This window comes from Acinonyx jubatus, chromosome C2 (genome assembly GCF_027475565.1).
Source record: "Acinonyx jubatus isolate Ajub_Pintada_27869175 chromosome C2, VMU_Ajub_asm_v1.0, whole genome shotgun sequence".
In the NCBI taxonomy this organism is placed as follows: Eukaryota; Metazoa; Chordata; class Mammalia; order Carnivora; family Felidae; genus Acinonyx; species Acinonyx jubatus.
This window is the reverse complement of record NC_069384.1, coordinates 14,707,926-14,726,225: the sequence shown is the minus strand read 5'-3', so window position 1 is coordinate 14,726,225 and position 18,300 is coordinate 14,707,926. Positions and strand designations below refer to the sequence as shown.

The window sequence follows — 18,300 nt, the reverse complement described above, 5'->3', positions numbered from 1 at the left end:
AGAGAGAGATAGAGTTTGACTTCCTAGAAGACTGACTTGTATCAGGCTAACTTCCTCAGCTGTTTATTATAGATTAAAGAGGGGGGTTTTGTGGGCTGGTTGCAACAGGTTGTGGGGCAGAGTTCTATTTTTATACTTGGTTTGGCCATTGTCCATTTGTATATTCATTTTCTCACATAGTTGCCTCTTTAGATGTCCATTGTCTGCCTCTTCTCACTAACATGTAAGCTTGGGGCAAACTCAAAGTCAAGTGATTTAGTATGTGAGGTACAAGGATTGATATTTATGAATCTTCTTATTCCCAATGCCTCACACATATTCCATACTCAATAAACATTTAGTGAATGAAAGAATGAATAAAAATGGAGCAGATAGTATCTTACCTATTTTCATGAATGGTTAAATGAAAGGTAAGTCATATTAGGGAGAAATGGAGACTGAATTATTTAATTTAAGTAATTCTTGAAAAGCAAAGATTCAGCAAATACTACCTCTATTTTACTTATGGAGATACAATATCTCTTGCCTGTGAATGACTTGGAAATAAATGACTTTTAAAATTATGGAGTCTCTAAAGAGAGATAAAAAAAAAAAGTCCATGTGGTACAAGCCATATTATGCAACCTTGTCCTTAATGTTAGAAATAGCATTGCATTGTTTTTCCTCTAGCAAGGCTCCCTCTTGAAAGCCAATTAAGCGAGAAAAAAATAGATTTGTGATGAATCCTAAATTTAAGCCACAGTAGTGAGTTGTCCCAAACGCCTCTCCTGACCATTTAGCACAGTTCCACATAAACCTCTCACCCTCTCAATTTACAAGGGTGACTCCAGGTTGGGGTTTTCTTTACAAAGTAAACCGGGAGCGCCCCCTGGTGTTTGGGTGACATCACTACTCCCTCTTCAGTTCACTAATCAGGGGTTTCTACCTTTCTACAAGGTACCAGTACAGTCTCCTAAGTGTGAGCAAGAGAGAGTTTTGTTTTGTTTTGTTTGAGATAGAGAAATATATGGGGAGAAGGGCAGAGGGGGAGAGAGAGACAGAGAGAGAGAGAGAGAGAAGGAGAGAGAGAGAGATAGGATCTGAAGCAGTCTCTGCACTCAGTGCAGAGCCTGATATGGGGCTAGATCCCATGATCCTGGGATGCCAACCTGAGCCGAAATCAAGAATTGGTCATTCAACTGACAGCTACCCAGCCATCCAGAGAGATTTTAGGGTTATAATCTCTGACAATTATTACTGCACACTGGGCCCAATCAGTTGTTTTGTGACTGTTTTGATTATAGAGAGCGATTGATCTATTAATTCTCATCTGAGTTCAGAATTCCAAATATTTTTTTCCCCAAAATTGTATCTTGTCTTCATCCCAAATACCTAAACATCTATGTATAATCTTTAAGACAACACTTACCTTTCAAGAAGGGTCATTTGTAATTCAATATTATTGGGAACACTTACACTGTTCTGGGCCCTGGTTAAATGCTTGATAGGCATCATTATACTGAATCTTATAAGGAATTAATTTAAGAGGTTCTGTTATTATTGAAATATTGCAAATGATAAAACTGATCATCTAAGAGGCTTAATAATTTGTCCAGGTTTTCACAGGCAGTGGGTAGCAACGGTGGGGTCAGCAGCTGGGTCTGTATAACTTAATAGCCTTGGTAGCTTAACTAGTCTACTTATATGGTCTCCTCTTACATGTTGTATTTTGATTTGTCCAGATTCTTGTCTTTTTCAGGAATAAAGCACTCCTCCCCCACAGCAACATGTATACAGATTCTTTACTCTCCAAGGATATTCATATGATCCTCTTACTTGAAACTAAAGTTTCAACACTGAAGGACATACCTGGTGCTAAGACAGATCAAGTACATAGCTCCCAAGAATCCTGCAATTTCAATCTAAATCTCCTTCACCATCCATTGTCTTATTTTAACGTTTTCTCATATGCTTCAGGCCCAATGCTCTTTTGATCATCATAGAATCCAGCAAGGAACAGCCTTAAGGTTAAAGAAATAACATATATTTTAATTATAAAAAGGCCCTTCAAGATAACTCAGGTCTCCTTAAAAGTCAAGACTTAGAATGATATAAATAGATAGTAGGTGCTTGTTAATTATTTGTTGAATGAATGAATCATGCATGCATGTAATCCTTTCAGGGTAGTCTATAAAATCCCTGAAATTACATGCAGACTTTGCATATCCCATCCTAAAAAAAAAAAAAAATTCACACACACATGCACTATGTACATATGTATATGGTGTATGTGTGTGTAATTTTTTTTTAGGATGAGATATTATGGCTTTCATCAGATTCTATAACAGCTCTGAAACCCATAAAGGCTAAAAGGTATCCCCTCTACTTGCCTGAATAATCCAAGTTGGGTTCACCTTACTCAGACTCAGAATTTACTATTCACTGGTTTTTCTGACATGCTCATGTTAGAGTCCAACAGTTGAGCTTATGAATTTCTTCACACAGACAGCACTGTGTCCCAGAGCTGACATAGAGTGAGGCTGAGACCCTCCAGTCTGGCCCGGGAGGAAATCGCTGGCACTGAGCTCCGTGCAGACCATCTGCAAACGTTTGATGAATGAAGGACTGGATCTTTTGAATTACCAACCTGGGAAATATTTAGAAAAAGAAAATTTCAGGAGCTTGATGTTAAGCTTAGTGGGAAGGAGGAGAAGAAGGCCACCAAAACCAGAACACAAGAAATAATAAGATCGTTGGAAGGACTTCTTATTTAGGAGTGCCTGGGCGGCTCAGTAGGTTAAGCGTCTGACGTCAGCTCAGGTCATGATCTCACAGTTCAAGAGTTCAAGCCCCATGCCGGGCTCTGTGCTGACAGCTCAGAGCCCGGAGCCTGCTTCGGATTGGGTGTCTCCCTTTCCCTCTTCTCCTCTCCACTTGTGTCTATGAAAAATAAATAAACATTATTTTTTTTTAAATAAGAAGAGCTTCTTATTTTTAACTGGATTGTAGATGCTCAGAGAGAAGGCTTCATCACTGCATGGGGAGTGTGTTTCTCATAATTCTATCCTCTCATGCCGTAATTTTGTTCTCTTTTTCAGCAGCGATAGATAGGATTCTTCTAGCATAAATACAGAAAGTCTCCAGACATTATCTCTCTTATCCCAACAACCAGAACAAGGTAGACAAATTTAAAAGTCACCATTTATTCTTTTTAAACCCAATGAATATATGCAATATTAGACCTAATTCTGCAGGAGTACATATCTGGTTAGAAATTTGCAAAACACTTTTCTTTTTGCCAGCAAATGCCCATTTCTGTTCCATATCTTTCCCACATGCACTTGAAGTCCAATTCTGCTGAAATTCTGAAACACATTAATACATTGAGTGAGGCTTTTACTAGAAACAAGTAATAACTCGCACATCTAAAACGAAAGCTTTTTGTCTCTTAAGAAGTGTTGTAGTTGGAAAATAACAGAAAGACCTCAAAGACAAAGAGGAAAACACTAAGAGGTGGAAAATACTTAGCTAGATTTTTAAAAATTCTCATTCACTTTATTTTTCTTGTATAAAACTATGTGGTAGGGGCACCCAACTCAGTGGCTCAGTCGGTTAAGCACCTGACTCGCTTTCAGCTCAGGTCATCATCTCACGGTTGCTGAGTTCGAGCCCCATGTTGGGCTCCGCACTGACAATGCCGAACCTGCTTGGGATTCTGTCCTTCTCTCTCTGCCCCTTCTCTGCTTGCACCCTCTCTCTTTCTCAAAATAAAATAAACATTAAAAACCAAACAAACAGGGGCACCTGGGTAGCTCAGCCAGTTAAGCATCTGACTTGGGCTCAGGTCATGATCTCACAGTAAGTTCGAGCCCTGCATCAGGCTGTGTGCTGACAGCTCGGAGCCTGGAGCCTGTTTTGGAGTCTGTGTTTCCCTCTCTCTCTCTCTCTCTCTCTCTCTCTCTCTGCCCCTCCCTGGCTCTCAGTCTCTCTCTCAAAAATAAAGAAACATTAAAAAAAGATTAAACAAACAAACAAAAAACTATGTGGTGGCCACAGATGGATCCTGGGTCTTCTACACAGAGGCTCTGGTGTGGGTCTTTCCAAGATGTTCGGTGAATTCCTGATAGGGAGACTCAGTGAACAGTCTCTTTCCAGGGTTCGGGGGTGAGACAGCTTTAGGTCTTGGAAATGGAATCAAAAGTGGCCTTAGCAAAGTTGTCCAGGAGGGCAATGCAGCCCTTGGCCGAGGTACGGCAGGCATCAATACCAGCCATCATCAGTAGCTTCTTGAGCACAGGGGTTGAGACGATGCCTACCTCTGTGGGCAGGGGTGAGGTACACCAGCATGGAGCCACAGCAGCCAGTCACCTTGCAGGGCACAGTGTGTGTGGCTTGCCCATCTCATTCCCCCAGTAGCCTTGTCACACAGGGATGATGGAAAGTTTGGCCAAAGTGATGGCCCCACGGATGGCAGGGGTTACTTCCTTGGAGCATTTAACACCCAGACCAATGAGTCCATTGTCTTCTCTGATGGCAACATGTTTCGCTAGATTTTTAAACAATGTTGGCTTTCCTTTAATTCTTAGAGGTGAATCAGTAAGTGAATTTGTTTGAACATATATATTAAGGTAACCAAAAATGAATCAGTTTGTACTGTTGCCACTGTATAACTACTGAATGAATATTTAAAGGATATTAATTTGAGGTACTACATTTCTCAACATGTCTGGGATACAAACCAACCCCTTCTGCCACCAAAATGGAAGTGATACTAGTGTATGAGAAGTGAAGGTGACGGAAAAGCCCAGCCTTCAGATTCTGATACATTTACATTTATGTGCTGCTTTCCCACTTCCTTACCCTCTTACCTCTTCCAGGTGGAGCTTGAGGTGATTTCCATATTTGTACATTTGCTACGTCTTTAAACGGAAAGTACTACATAACATTTTACATATTATGTATACATACATATGATATATGTAATCAGAAACAGAACCAAATTAACAGATTGACTTTGATTACCAAACAAATAATCAGATTGAATGGATTTTGGATTTCAGCCTCTAGATTCAAAGAAACTCAACACAGAATTTTGGTCTGAGTCAATCCAAGATTTTTTTTTTTTTCAAATGGCACATGGTAACCTCCCAATGCTCTGTTACTGAGGGATTTGTGATGCCATGTGTTTGAGACCTCAGGTAATGTAAACTGAGATGGGAGACCAATTTCATGCCACCCAGTGAGTCAGACCGACTTCATAGTAATCCCAGTGTACTGGGTCTGTTGAAGACCTGGCAGGCACAAATCTATGCTTCTGGAAATTTCTCAGTTCATCAGGTTCTCAAAAGATTCGCTATTAAAAGACTGTAGCTTACTTGTTGTTTTCTGGGTTTACCACTTGGCTCATTGACCTATATAAATAAAATTCAGCAATTTCTATTACCATTCATGAACTTGGCTCTTACATAAATGTTCTCCAGATACCTGAAAACATTCTCCAGGTACCTGAGGAAGGGAAACATAAGATATTATTATTGGGTGTCAGAGATACATGTATCCTAAACCGGGTAATATGGCCACAATCATAGATACCTTACCTGTCTATAAGCCTTTGCAAATCTAGTAAAAAAATTTTTCTCAGATTCAGTCTCCAGGATATCATTGTGGGCAGGCATAAATAAAAGCAAGTAGCATGGGAAGACTATGGTTCCAAAATATCACTAAAATTACCTTCTATCAAGGCCATTGGCAAAAATAAAGTGACATCTGTATTTTTGAACCTGCTACCATTCCCTCAAAATTCACAATTTTAGACATTGATTGGGTTCCAAGGTATCATCTAGTCTACCTCATAGGTTTTTATCTTAGCAAAGAAGAAACAGATTCAAGAATTAGATATGTTGCTCAAATCCACACAGCTAGATGGAGAAAGCATTAGAATCCTGACTTCTGGAATGAGGTTCTAGTCTTCTACACTGTGCCTGATAGATTTTTGGTAGAAGGCCTTCTGATTAAAGTTTGATTTATAAAAGCCCTCTCCAATTGATTAATGCCCTTTATGTTCTAACTGCTCTTACCTCACAGTGGATTTTGAAATTGGTAAGAATATATGTGAGCAAGACAGTCACTAAGAATGCCTGCCACAATTGCAAGAAAAGTAAAGAAATAAAACAAAAGAAAGAAAGGAAGAAAGAAAGAAAGAAAGAAAGAAAGAAAGAAAGAAAGAAAGAAAGGGGCACCTGGGTGGCTCAGTTGGTTGGGTGTCTAACTTTGGCTCAGGTCATGATGTCATGGTTTGTGAGTTTGGGTCCCACATTGGGCTCTGTGCTGACAGCTCAGAGCTTGGAGCCTGTTTCGGATTCTGTGTCTCCCTGTCTCTCTGCCCCTCACCTGCTTGCATGCTCTCTCTCTCTGTCTCAAAGATAAATAAAACATTAAAATTAAAAAAAAAAAAAGAAAGGAAGAAAGAAAGAAAGAAAGAAAGAAAGAAAGAAAGAGAAAGAAAGAAAGAAAAAAGAAAGGAAGGAAGGAAGGAAGGAAGGAAGGAAGGAAGGAAGGAAGAAAAAGAAGGGAGGAAGGGAAGAAGGAAGGAAGGAAGGAAAAAATGAATGATTTGACCCAGTCTCCTCAATGTTGATACAACATTTTCTCCTTCTTGGTGTTCATTCTGCAGTGAGTTGAGGCAAACACTCTGTGAAAGTATTTCCATTAAGAAGTCAGTAGAACTGAAGTATATTCAAGACAAGTGTCCACAGACTTGATGAAACTACCAGCCTTTATATCAATTAGTGATAATCTACTTTTAAAAGATCCAGAGATCAATGAAGCAAAATAAATAGCCCAGAAACAGACAGTGAGACATGTATGCATTTACTACTTGATAAATAATGCATCAGCAAACTACAGAGGATGGATTATTTAACAAAAGGAGCTTAAAACAAATTAGCTACCTGGGAATTTACAAGCTCATATTTACCTGTTACCATGCTAAAAAAAAAAATGAATTCTCTCTCTAGGGAATAAGACAGTTTTTTAAAGGATTAAATGCAAAAATCAAAGTCAAACGATAGAATGAAACAAAAACCTACTTGCTGGGTGTGCTATTGTTTAACCGTAGAACTCAAATATACAACTTATATTTGTTTATTTGATTGAACATTTTTTTCCTGAATTGGGTCTTTCCAAAATGCTTTATCAGACAGCTCCTGCTCTTCACTTAATATTATTAATTTTGCTTGAAACGTTATAAACCAGCTGTTTTTATTTCCACAGGTCTGGAAAAAATGGGCATTGATTCCTATTCACCGTCATTTTTTATTCCCTTTTGTCATTTATCATCACCTTTCCCCAGAGTTTTATCATTTTCCTCAGAATTTAATGATCTTCCCCCACCCTTTCCCACCACAGTTCAGTTTTGATTTTCTGCCATGTTAAGTCAACCATCCACTGTTTTCTATATACTTCTATCCTTAAAATATATTTATTTATAAATTTACTTTTTCTCACTCTGAAAATATTTGCTCATTAAAGAATGAAAGTACAAAAAAAAAGAAAATGAAATTACAGAAAAAAATTAAAAGAAAACAATAATCACACATGTTTACACTTAAAAAATTTTTTTTGATGTTTGTTTATATTGAGAAAGAGAAACAGATCACAAGCAGGTGAGGAGCAGACAGAGAGGGAGACAAAGAATCCAAAGCAGGCTCCAAGCTCCTAGATGTCAGCACAGAGCCCAGCGTGGGGCTTGAACTCACGAACCGGGACATCATGACCTGAGATCTGAGATGAACTTGGACACTTTACCAACTGAGCCACCCAGGCACGCCAACACATGTTTGCATTTTAATCCAATTCTTTCTACATATTTCCTTGTGTGATGTGTGTGTGTGTGTGTGTGTGTGTGTGAGAGAGAGAGAGAGAGAGAGAGACAGAGAAAGACAGAGAGAGACAGACATATGCACAGACATACCATGTCTTATTTAACCTTTCTCCGTGGGGCACTTAGATTGTTTCCAATTTTCATCCTTGTAAGTAGTGCTCAGATAAAAGTCCATTTACAAAACATTTAGAAACATCTCTGAGTATTACCAGGCATAGGTTTCTAGATTATGGAAATTTTTCTCATCTATGGTTTTTCTTATCTCAGCTTATGTCAGGGAAATGTAATTGAAAACAAAATTTTCCAACCCAGAATCTTCTCCACAAAGGTAGTAGAGAAAGAAATCAGTTTCATTGTTGAACAAGCATTAAGTCAGAATATAATGAGCATGACAGGAAATCGGCCAAGGGATTACAAAGACAGAGAGAAAGCTCGCCTTTTTACACAGTCAAGTGAATACCACCCATTCCATACATGTTTTCAAGACAAACAATGAACTATTCCTCATGCAAAAGGATTTCACAACAGGGGTCCCCTTGGTGGCTCAGTCGGTTATGAGTCCGACTTCGGCTCAGGTCGTGATCTCACAGTCCGTGAGTTCGAGCCCCGCATCGGGCTCTGTGCCGACAGCTCAGAGCCTGGAGCCTGCTTCCAATTCTGTGTCTCCCTTTTTCTCTGCCCCCCCCCCCCCTCACGCTCTGTCTCTCTCTCTCTATCTCTTTCTCTCAAAAACAGAAAATAAACTTTAAAAAAAAATTTAAAAAAAGGCTCCAGAACACCTTTGTCACACACAGTTCACCCAAAATTTACCTGGTAATTAGAGAGATAATCTACGTTAGCTAATGACATTATCTGGAAGAGAAACAAACTTCTCCTGTTTTTATGATTAGTTGTTTTTCAACTTGGTGCCCCCCTGACACTCCCACAGAAAACAGAGATGGGGTGCTGTCTCCCTCACGCTTACATTTAAAAGGGAGAGCCCCCAAGTTCTACAGAAAGACATTTCTGGGTCACAAAGCAGACAGTTTTTTTAAGGATTTATGCACATTTCGAAGAAAGGAGAAAGCACTTACAAGTTTTCTAAAGCAAATGCTTTAATGTTCTAAGAAAAAGGAGGAGAGAGAAATCTCTTCCCTTATTTTCAACAGGGAGAAAAAAGCCCTCTTCTGTTTTATTTATATTTGTCCTTACACCTGCTTTTGTCCAATAAGAAGGACGTTTCCTTTGATCTGATTTAAAATACAAAACACCTTTTAAATAATGCCTACATTTCATGAAGTAAGTCCATTTGAAAGAAAATACTCGCTTCAAATTCTTAAAACTTTGCTTTCACTTAGCGTGAATTGAAGATGGCTCTCCTTTCTTTGCCAGCCCTCCCATTGTGCACTAGAGTTTTATTCTCCATCTTTGACCCTATGATGCCTTTGACCAATTGCAAATGGCGGAAGCTACACGAGGCTTGTTGAAAGTACTGCTTTTTACCCTTGAATCCTTAAAGGCCTCATCCACCATGCTTGGTGTCTGACTACCAAGCTGGAAGCACATGATGAAAAAGCCCTAAAACCACACGTACAGGAAGAGAGAGGTGCCCATCTGAATCCAGACCTTGAATCATCATTGCCAAGTGCCAGGCAGTGAGGGAAAGTGTTGTCATGGGCTCTTTGGACCCAAATGACCAGCTACAGTCAGTACTGCAGGCCAGCTGAACCCTGCTGGAATTTCTAACCCACAAAATCATAATATATTAAATGGTTGTTGTGTTAAGTCACCAAGACTTGGGACAGTTTGTCATTCAGTAGGAAACAACCAGAATGGAGCCCAGCACTGAATCTTTTTTTCTTCTTTTCATTCTTCCTTTGATAAAAGTAAAAGCATTATATCAAGATTCAGTGTTCAACCACAGTTGGGCTGTAAGACCAGGCTTCATTGCTCTCGGAAGGCTTCTCTGCTTTAAAGCTGGAGGGCAGTTTAATTTCGAAAGCATTTTTACAATTTAGCACCTAATAAATCACAGTTCCCTCTTCAAAGAAGATTTCCAGATATCCACTCACATCTCTACTTTGGGGGGGGGGGGAGCATAGGAAAGCTGGTCCAATTCAGAAAAGGAAAAAAAAAGATGTAGAAAGACTCATTTATGGTTCTTGCCCAAGTTATATTCTCACTAGCTTCCAGACAAAAACAAAGAAAACAAAATCTTTAAGCATGGGCTTTCCTTCCCACCATCCCTCCCACACATCATTTGCAAAATACAAAAATTAACCAAAGATAGAAGCAACAAAGCTGATGATTTTAGAGACTGGTAAGTAAGGAAAAAGATGGGGTATCTGGAGAAAACCCAAGAAGGAGGTCGGCATATGGATGATTTTCCGTTTTGCTTTATTTTGTTTGGCTGTCTGTTAGTAGAATTTATTTCATCTTTAAAAAAATTAAAAGTAAAACAAGGGGCACTTTGGGTGGCTCAGACAGTTGAGCACTGGACTTTAACTTGGCTCACAATCTCACGGTTTGTGGGTTCAAGCCCCGCGTCAGGCTCTGTGTTGACGGCTCGGAGCCTGGAGCCTGCTTCAGATTCTGTGTCTCCCTCTCTTTCTGCCCCTCCCCCACTCACACTCTGTCTCTCTCTCTCTCTCTCTCTCTCAAAAATAAATAGACATGAAAAAATTAAAAAAAATTAAAACAAGAAAATCCAATTTTTCTTTTAACCCATTGGCAAGAAAGAGTGTATAAATTCTTTCCTGAATGAGAAGAATGTTCAGTTCTGACTTTTTGTCTTTTTTTATTGCATTTTCTTTACAATGGAATATTATTTCTCCTGAGTTTTTGTATTTTTATGAAAGTTCCTTTCTCTTTCCAATATAGTCATATGTACTTATTGGTATATGAAGAGGAGTTAGGGAAACGGGCAGAAAACAGGGTTTAGCAATATAGGCCAGAGAGGATTTATGATCCACAGTGATTTGGGGAATAAGGAAGGGGCCCACAGAGCTCTTAGTCTAAGAAAGACTAAGCTTGCTCTCCAGGTGGAGAGGCAGCCCAGTTGGTGCACATCTGTCTCCCAGCAGGACTGGGTTGACACTGAGCTCGCCTGGAAGGGGGTTGGGGGTACATGGGTGCAGCCAAAGGGAACCAGGAGAGCAGCTCTGGTTGCTGCTGAACCAGGGCTCAACCACACCTGACCATAAAGGACGATGAGGACGTTGGAGACCATCAAGGTCTCAGGGAAACAATCCCGGATGGCAAAGAAATGACACAACTAGATTATGGGCACTGGAGCCTGGGGCAGAAGGTCAGAAGAAAAAAAAAAAAAAAAAGAAGTCTGAGGCTGGACTGTTGGATGTTCTTGTTTTCTTCTGCTTTCCATACTAAAAGTGTCAAATTAGCTGCAGGATCGGGAAGGCAGTAGTAGTTCTGAACTCGAACATCAACAGTGACATATTTGTAATGTTTTCCTGGAGCAAACCCTCCTCCCAGCTCTGGACCAACCAGTTCCTTCTGTTTATTGCAAGAGTCAAGGCTGACCAAGTCCTCCCTTCCATGTCCCCTCTGCCATTCATTGCTTTAGTATTGCCTTCAAATTAGCTGTCTGAGGGACAGAGTTGTAGGATCCTAGAGGAGCCACAAAATTCCTTTCTCTCACTCACAGGGGAATGCGGGTTTTTCCTGGGAGTAGACTTAGGGTGGGGATTTGCTCTCCTGCTGTCTTTACTCTGCCATCTTCTAGCTTCTAGGTTAGTGATAGAAATATTTGATGCAGGGCCCCTGGGTGGCTCCGTCAGTTAAGTACCCGAGTCTTGATTTTGGCTCAGGTCATGATCTCACGGTTGGTGGGTTCATGAACTCAAGCCCTGCCAGGGGCTCTGGGCTGACAGCTTGGAGCCTGCTTGGGATTCTCTGCCTCCCTCTCTCTGCCCCTCCTCTGCTCATTCTCTCTCTCTCTTTCTCTCTCTCTCTCTCTCTCTTAAAATAAAAAAACTTTAAAGGAATCGGATGCAAGTATGATTTTTTTTGCTCATTATTGTTAAGTAATTTCTCATGATTGATGCAAACTTGCATACTTGGGTTTCTTGTTGTTGCCTGTTGTTTTGTTTTATTTTGGTGTCATTTGCAGGATTTAGCTCCTAACTCTTTTTAGTTTTCCCAGGACCTCAATGAGCCCTTTCTATCTGCAAGTTTGAGCCTTTCATTTTAAACCCTGATTTTTCCTTTTCAGTGACCGCCCATCCTTCCATCGGATCTTTATTCTTTCTCCGAATTGGCCCCTTCCGGTCCTTGAATGGGTTCTCCCGGGGCTTTTGTGCTTTTCCTCACGGACTGCAGCTTTTCGTCTGTTTGCTCTGTGTTGTGTCTACTTGGCCTTCCAAACATCCAGTTCTTAACCTCAACACGGACTCTCCTCAACTCGCAGTTCCCTGCAGACTTTTTAAACGTGGAAACCATGTTATTGTAATAACAAGGAGACTTAAGAAAAAATTAATGTTTATTCTTGAGAAAGAGAGAGAGAGACCGAGCACAAGCAGGGGTGGGGCAGAGACACACAGAGAGAGAGGATCTGCAGCAGGCTCTGCACGGACAGCAATGAGCCCATGCGGGACTCGAACTCACGAACCGCGAAATCATGACCCGGGCCCAAGTCCGGCTCTCCATTGACTGAGCCACCCAGGCGCCCCGGTAACAAGAAGCCTTTGAATCCTGCAATTCGATCTGCAATTCTTTCCTTGTGGAGGTTAAGTTGCTGTAACCACAGCCACAGCACGCCCTAGGGGTGACAGCAGTCCTCTCCGTTGGCCAGGGACCCCGCGACCCGAAAGCTGCCATCGCCCTGCGGGGGCCCTGGGAAGTCACCTATGAGCACCCAGCCGTTGGCATCCTCACCCTCAGGGGCCCCGAATAGGAAGGAGCCCAGCCTCTGCGTGAGTCTCCCACAGTCTCCCTGGCCTCTGAGATTATCCCCCTGTGACTACACAGGAGTGCGGATGTCTCCCTTGTCCCAGGACTACCTTGGGAGGCGGGTGGAAGCCACAAGCCCCCCATGGGCCCCCTGCCCCCAGCTCAGAACTTTAGGCCTGGCCTCGGGCCTCGGCGCCAGTGATCCCTTGAGTCTCATTAATCTCCAGGTTGAACACTACCCTGCTCTTTCCTCCTAAACCTGGCGGAGCCCTAAGCTCTGCAGAAAGCAGGCCTCTGGGCTCCGCCTGTTGGCGGGCTTCCAGCCGGGCTGTGCTTTGCACACAGGGGGTGGGGGCAGAGCTGGAAAGAGGGGCTGCAGGGGCACTGTCCCCGCAGCTCTGGGAGAGAGGCTTCCTCAGGACAAGGAAGGAGGCCCGGAGAATTTGAAACACAAGGCCGATGACAGGAATCTAGAAAAAGACAATGTGTCCCAAGGGGGAAAAAAAAAATGATGGATGTGAGGGACTAGGAAGAAGCAAATTAGGTAGAGTTTGAGACGGGAGCGAGAGGGGAGGAAAAGTGTAGCACAAACTGGTGAGGACGTCCACCCTGGGGGTCAGGGAGGAAGAGTGCTGTGGCCAGGGAGGTCCAGGGACCGAGGAGACGAGGTGGTGAGATCACATTTGCTGTTCACAAAGTTTAGTCTGGGAGGGATGCCTTTGGGCAGACAATATGCGGGAGAACACAGGCTCTTGAATTAGGGTATATATATTATATAAATATTTATTTATATTTAATGCATATACATCTATTTATATTTATTTGTATATTTATATTTATTATATACAGATGTTTGTTTTTATTTGTTTCTTTATTTACATACATTTATATTTCTTTCAGGGGACGTTACACGTAACATCACTTTGAGACGGGGCACGTTACATATAACATCACGTTACATATAACACGAGAGACACGGTGTCCTCCTGATCTCATATGTAATTTACAGAATTCTTAGAGGACCGCTATGGTAAAGAAAAAAAGCACCAAACACGTGGTGGGCATGAACTGAAGGCTATATTTCTTGTGCTTGTCTCTTACTACGAGATCACAGATTCCTTGAAAACAAAAACATCCCTCGATCCCTGAAACTTAGCATAATGCAGCCTGAAAACTGTCTTTGCAGTGCAGGAGGGAGTCATTTGGAATACAGAATCGGTAGAAGGGGTGCCTAGTGTAGGCAACAGGTGGTATAGTAAGAAAGAGGGGGGAAAAGCTCTAAGCTCTAAAGTAAGGTATCAAACCACATCCCCTGTGTTCTTTCTATTACTTTACTTTGTTTCTTTATAAAATACAGTATTAAAAAAATTTGCTTTAACATTTATTTATTTTTGAGACAGAGAGAGAGAGAGAGAAGGAGGGGCAGATAGAGGGAGACACAGAATCTGAAGCAGCCCCCAGGCTCTGAGCGTCAGCCCAGAGCCCGACTTGGGGCTCCAACTCACCAACTGTGAGATCATGACCTGAGCCGAAGTCGGATGCTTAACTGACTGAGCCACTCAGGTGTCCTTCCATAAAATACATTATAAAGCTACATTATAAAACATGCTCAGCCTGCCACTAATCAAATCATTTCCTAATTCCAGTGCTTCTCTTTCACAATATGAAAGAAGCCCTTTGGCATGTGAGTTATTTTGGTTTCTGAACATGGACTTTATAATTGTTACCATACTGGCTAAAAACACTGATGTGATACAGTTTGCCATGAAGATTATAAGACATTTCCCTGCCTGTCGGTTATCACCCACTAAGGCATTTGGACCTACCTTATGGCAGTGGAGCATTTCTACAAGGATTATAGGGGGTGAGGGGCATTTTAGGAAGAACTGAGATAGGAATGTGGAGGGCGGCTGGGCAAGAAAACCCAGCAGGCTGTGAGTCTAGAGGACTTTCTTTCTCAACCAGGTAGGAAAGAGATGCGATGACAGTAAACATGGAACACTGGGGAAAGACTTCAAGAGGTGGCGCCATAGAAAAACTAGCAGTGTTATAATTATGGTAGAGAAAAGAAGTGGAAAATAAAAATTGAGTGTGGGGCATTCAGGAGAGCTTTCTAGGTAAAAAGGGCATTGGTAAAGACCGGTATTTAGAGGATTGGGTTACTTCTCCAAGGTACTCAGTTTTCCCTGATTTTGGCTCTCATGAATGGTTTGACCCAAGGGGCCAAGCATGCTTAGGATAAATTAGCACTTAGCTATTGCAAAATCACCAACCCCAGAAAAAAAACACCAGAAGTTTTCTCAACTGATACTAGATAAGCATGGCATTTTCACATACAAAGATCCGTTGATAAGCTGAAAGATGCTGAAGAAAATCTACTTTCCCTGAAGAAAAAAAGCATGAGCTGCGAAGTCACATGGTCCTTATTCTTGCTCCTGACTCTACTGGGTAATCAATGAACAATTCCCAGGTGTCCTCATCTGTGCATTGAACTGACCACATAATATTTGATGATATAATTTAGTAGAGGTCCAAATATAACTTACATCCCTAAGACATTAGCCAGTATATTAATTGATGCTATTTCTCAGATGTAAAAATGTACTTAACTATGCAAAGTTTTTGCAAAAATGACTTAATAGTGGCTTCATAGAAATGGCTTAAACATACATAATATTTACAGTATATCAATTTGTTAGAACCTACAGTAGTATCTTAATACATTACAAATATATTGCCTGCATCAAAAATTAGTGTATGAATCCAGTGGCTATAAGGAATAATGTCGTTAAACAACATATAGTATTTTATAGTCTCAAAAATTAATGATGAGTCTACCTTTATCTTTCAAATGTGGCCTCTTTTTAAAATTGAAGAGTTGAGGGGCACTTGGGTGGCTCAGTAGGTTAGGCGTCTGACTTTGGCTCAGGTCAGGATCTCACTGTTTGTGAGTTCGAGCTCCGCATCAGGCTCTGTGCTGACAGCTCAGAGCCTGGAGCCTGCTTCATAGTCTGTGTCTCCCTGTCTCTCTGCCCCTCCCCTGCTCTCACTCTGTCTCTCTCTCTCTCTCAAAAATAACATTAAAACAATTTTAATAAAAAAATAAAATAAAATAAAATTGAAAATTTGAAAATATTAGGGTTTTAAAAAACAAGTAAATAAATAGAAAAAAAGAAGAAGAAGGAAAGACATCAAATTTATATAAAAAGCACAATTTATTAATATAAAGGACATAAAGCAGATATGTATGGTCATTTAAGTTAGAATGTGGATACAAACTTTCAAATTGAATTATCAGTTGCATCAACTTTGGGGGAGACTCAAAGCTAGAGTATTTCTATACCTCAGTAAAAATGAATAAAAAAATAGAACAAGTAAAAAATGTATCTTTGTTGGGATCGAAATGACAATTTAAACCTAGCCATCTACACACACCTTAGGAGCAGGTGCAGCTTGCAAAGGACAACCTGGTTTTGTTCCTTGGGGGAGCAACTAAAAACCAAGAGATATCATTTTCCTATCCTGTTATTTATATTGAGAAATGCCCAAAGTCTATAGTCAAATGGCTGTTAAAATATTCACATACATATATGATTTCTCATCAAAATGCATCCTCCTCCAACCACAAAAACTTCAGGGGAAAAACAAAATTCCCTTTCCTGACGTCTTCAATGTTTCTCGGACTACAGTTTTATCTTTCTTCTCAGGATAGCCCTGGAAAAGCAGTCTGAATGCAAAGCTCCTCCACAACAGTATCTGCCTTTTAAAAGATATTCATTTAATATACAAGAAAAGAAAGGCCTCTGGGGAAAGAGGATAAAGGAGTTAGGATTTCTAGCTTGAAAAACAGGATATCAGAAAGCCATTTAGCTTCCTTTACACTGCTGATTAAAACCTCCATTTTAACCTTCCGTAGGAATCGTGTGCATTAATTGCTAAGCTGTTTTTACACAATTATTATTAACCTTCTTCAATCTTATCCCCGATTCCCTTGAAAAGCAATAGTTGAGTTTTATTTATTCAGTGTATTGAATCAGTATTTCATTTAAAATAGAACCATATAAGCCTGTCTCTCTTTATGTGAGATACAGACACGCTGATCTCCATACATAACGCTGTGGCGTAGAGAAATCACACTTGGGAAACAAGACAGTCTTTAACAGTGTCATTTTGAAGTAACTGGCGAAAGACAAAGACGCATGAATCATTTTAGAAAACATGTTACTACGCTTCCTAGAACAATCAAAGCACAGTGTGTGTTATCTCATTCTGCTGAAATAGCTCATAGAAGCCTACATAGCCAATGCACGGTTCCTGTAATTAGTGTTAGGCAGTTAAGAATGGCAAATCAATGTTCCTTTGGATTCCATTTTTAGAGAACAGCGGTCACTTTAGTCATTGGCATGGCTTTATCGGTCAAGTTAACGACTAGCCACCATACTACACATACTGACTTCTGGAGTACACGCTCGGTGACTTCTTTTCCACGTGATAGCTCTTTTGGGTTGTGCGGTGGGAAGGTACGGAGTACCTGTAGCTGCTGCTCTTCTCACCGGCACAAGAGACACAGCAGAACAGTGCCCCTCCAGCAATCAGCACCAGCGCCGTGGTCCAGCCTATGTAGAGAGCCTCTCCAAGCTCGTGTTTTTGGGCCGTCTCCACTATCGGGTTGTAGAACTCTCTGATGATGGAATTGGCAACCCAGCTCACAGGGATTAGCACTAGGAGACCTGTGACAATGAAGATGATTCCGGCCGTCAGCAAGATGTGACCCTTCACCTTCTCGTCGTCCCCGGTGCACCTGGTGCACTTCATGCCCAGGATGGCAGTCACGAAAGCCAGGCAGGACAGCACGGAAGCAGCACACATGAGCCCTCTGGATGCCTGCAGGTCCGGAGACAGCGCCAGCAGGGAGTCATAGACTTTGCACTGCATTCTGATGTTGGCTTGCCTCACGCAGTTCATCCACAGTCCTTCCCAGAAGTTTTCAAACACCACGATGTTGCTTCCAATGAAGGCAGACACTCTCCACTGAGGCATGATGGTGACGGCCAGCGTGCCCACCATGCCAACGCCACCAAGCACCAGTCCAGCGATCTGCAGGGCGTAGGTGGCCATTATCCTCCGGGATGGGTTTTATCCCACTGGACTCCTGAGCCTGCAGGGTTGCTCTGCAGCAGGTTTCTCTGTGCCTCAGGAGAGAACAAGTTTCCTGTAGTAATGAACCCAGAGCCCAGTGGTTTTTCAAAGAGCTTTCTGGCTACTTCTAGCTAGATTTAATCCAGTGTGGGCTGGCTGAGTCCCCCCCCCACCACCACCACCACCACGCGTGCGCGAGCACACACACATTGACTAGGACAGGTAAACTTACAAATCAGGTGGGGCAACTTTCCTGGCCAATAAGTGGGGGGGGGATGGTAACCAGGTGTGTCTAAACCGACAAGAGATACTTGGAATGACTGGCCCTGCACATAAACATTCTTTGTCCTTCTCCGTTTTCCAAGAAGACAGCAGTATGTTTACCCGTGGGCATAATTATGAATGTTTGCACA

The 18,300-nt window shown here is 41.5% G+C and overlaps 1 protein-coding gene and 1 pseudogene across 1 annotated transcript; both read right to left on the bottom strand.

Annotated features, from left to right (window-relative positions):
• Nucleotides 1-4,051: 4,051 nt before the first annotated feature.
• On the bottom strand, nt 4,052-4,622 carry LOC106988632 (40S ribosomal protein S2-like; annotated as a pseudogene).
• An 8,976-nt stretch (nt 4,623-13,598) lies between these two features.
• CLDN8 (claudin 8) lies at nt 13,599-18,047 on the bottom strand. The gene has a single exon (XM_015087104.3). The coding sequence runs from the start codon at nt 17,864-17,866 to the stop codon at nt 17,189-17,191; it is 678 nt and encodes a 225-aa protein (XP_014942590.1). The 5' UTR covers nt 17,867-18,047; the 3' UTR covers nt 13,599-17,188.
• Nucleotides 18,048-18,300: the final 253 nt, after the last annotated feature.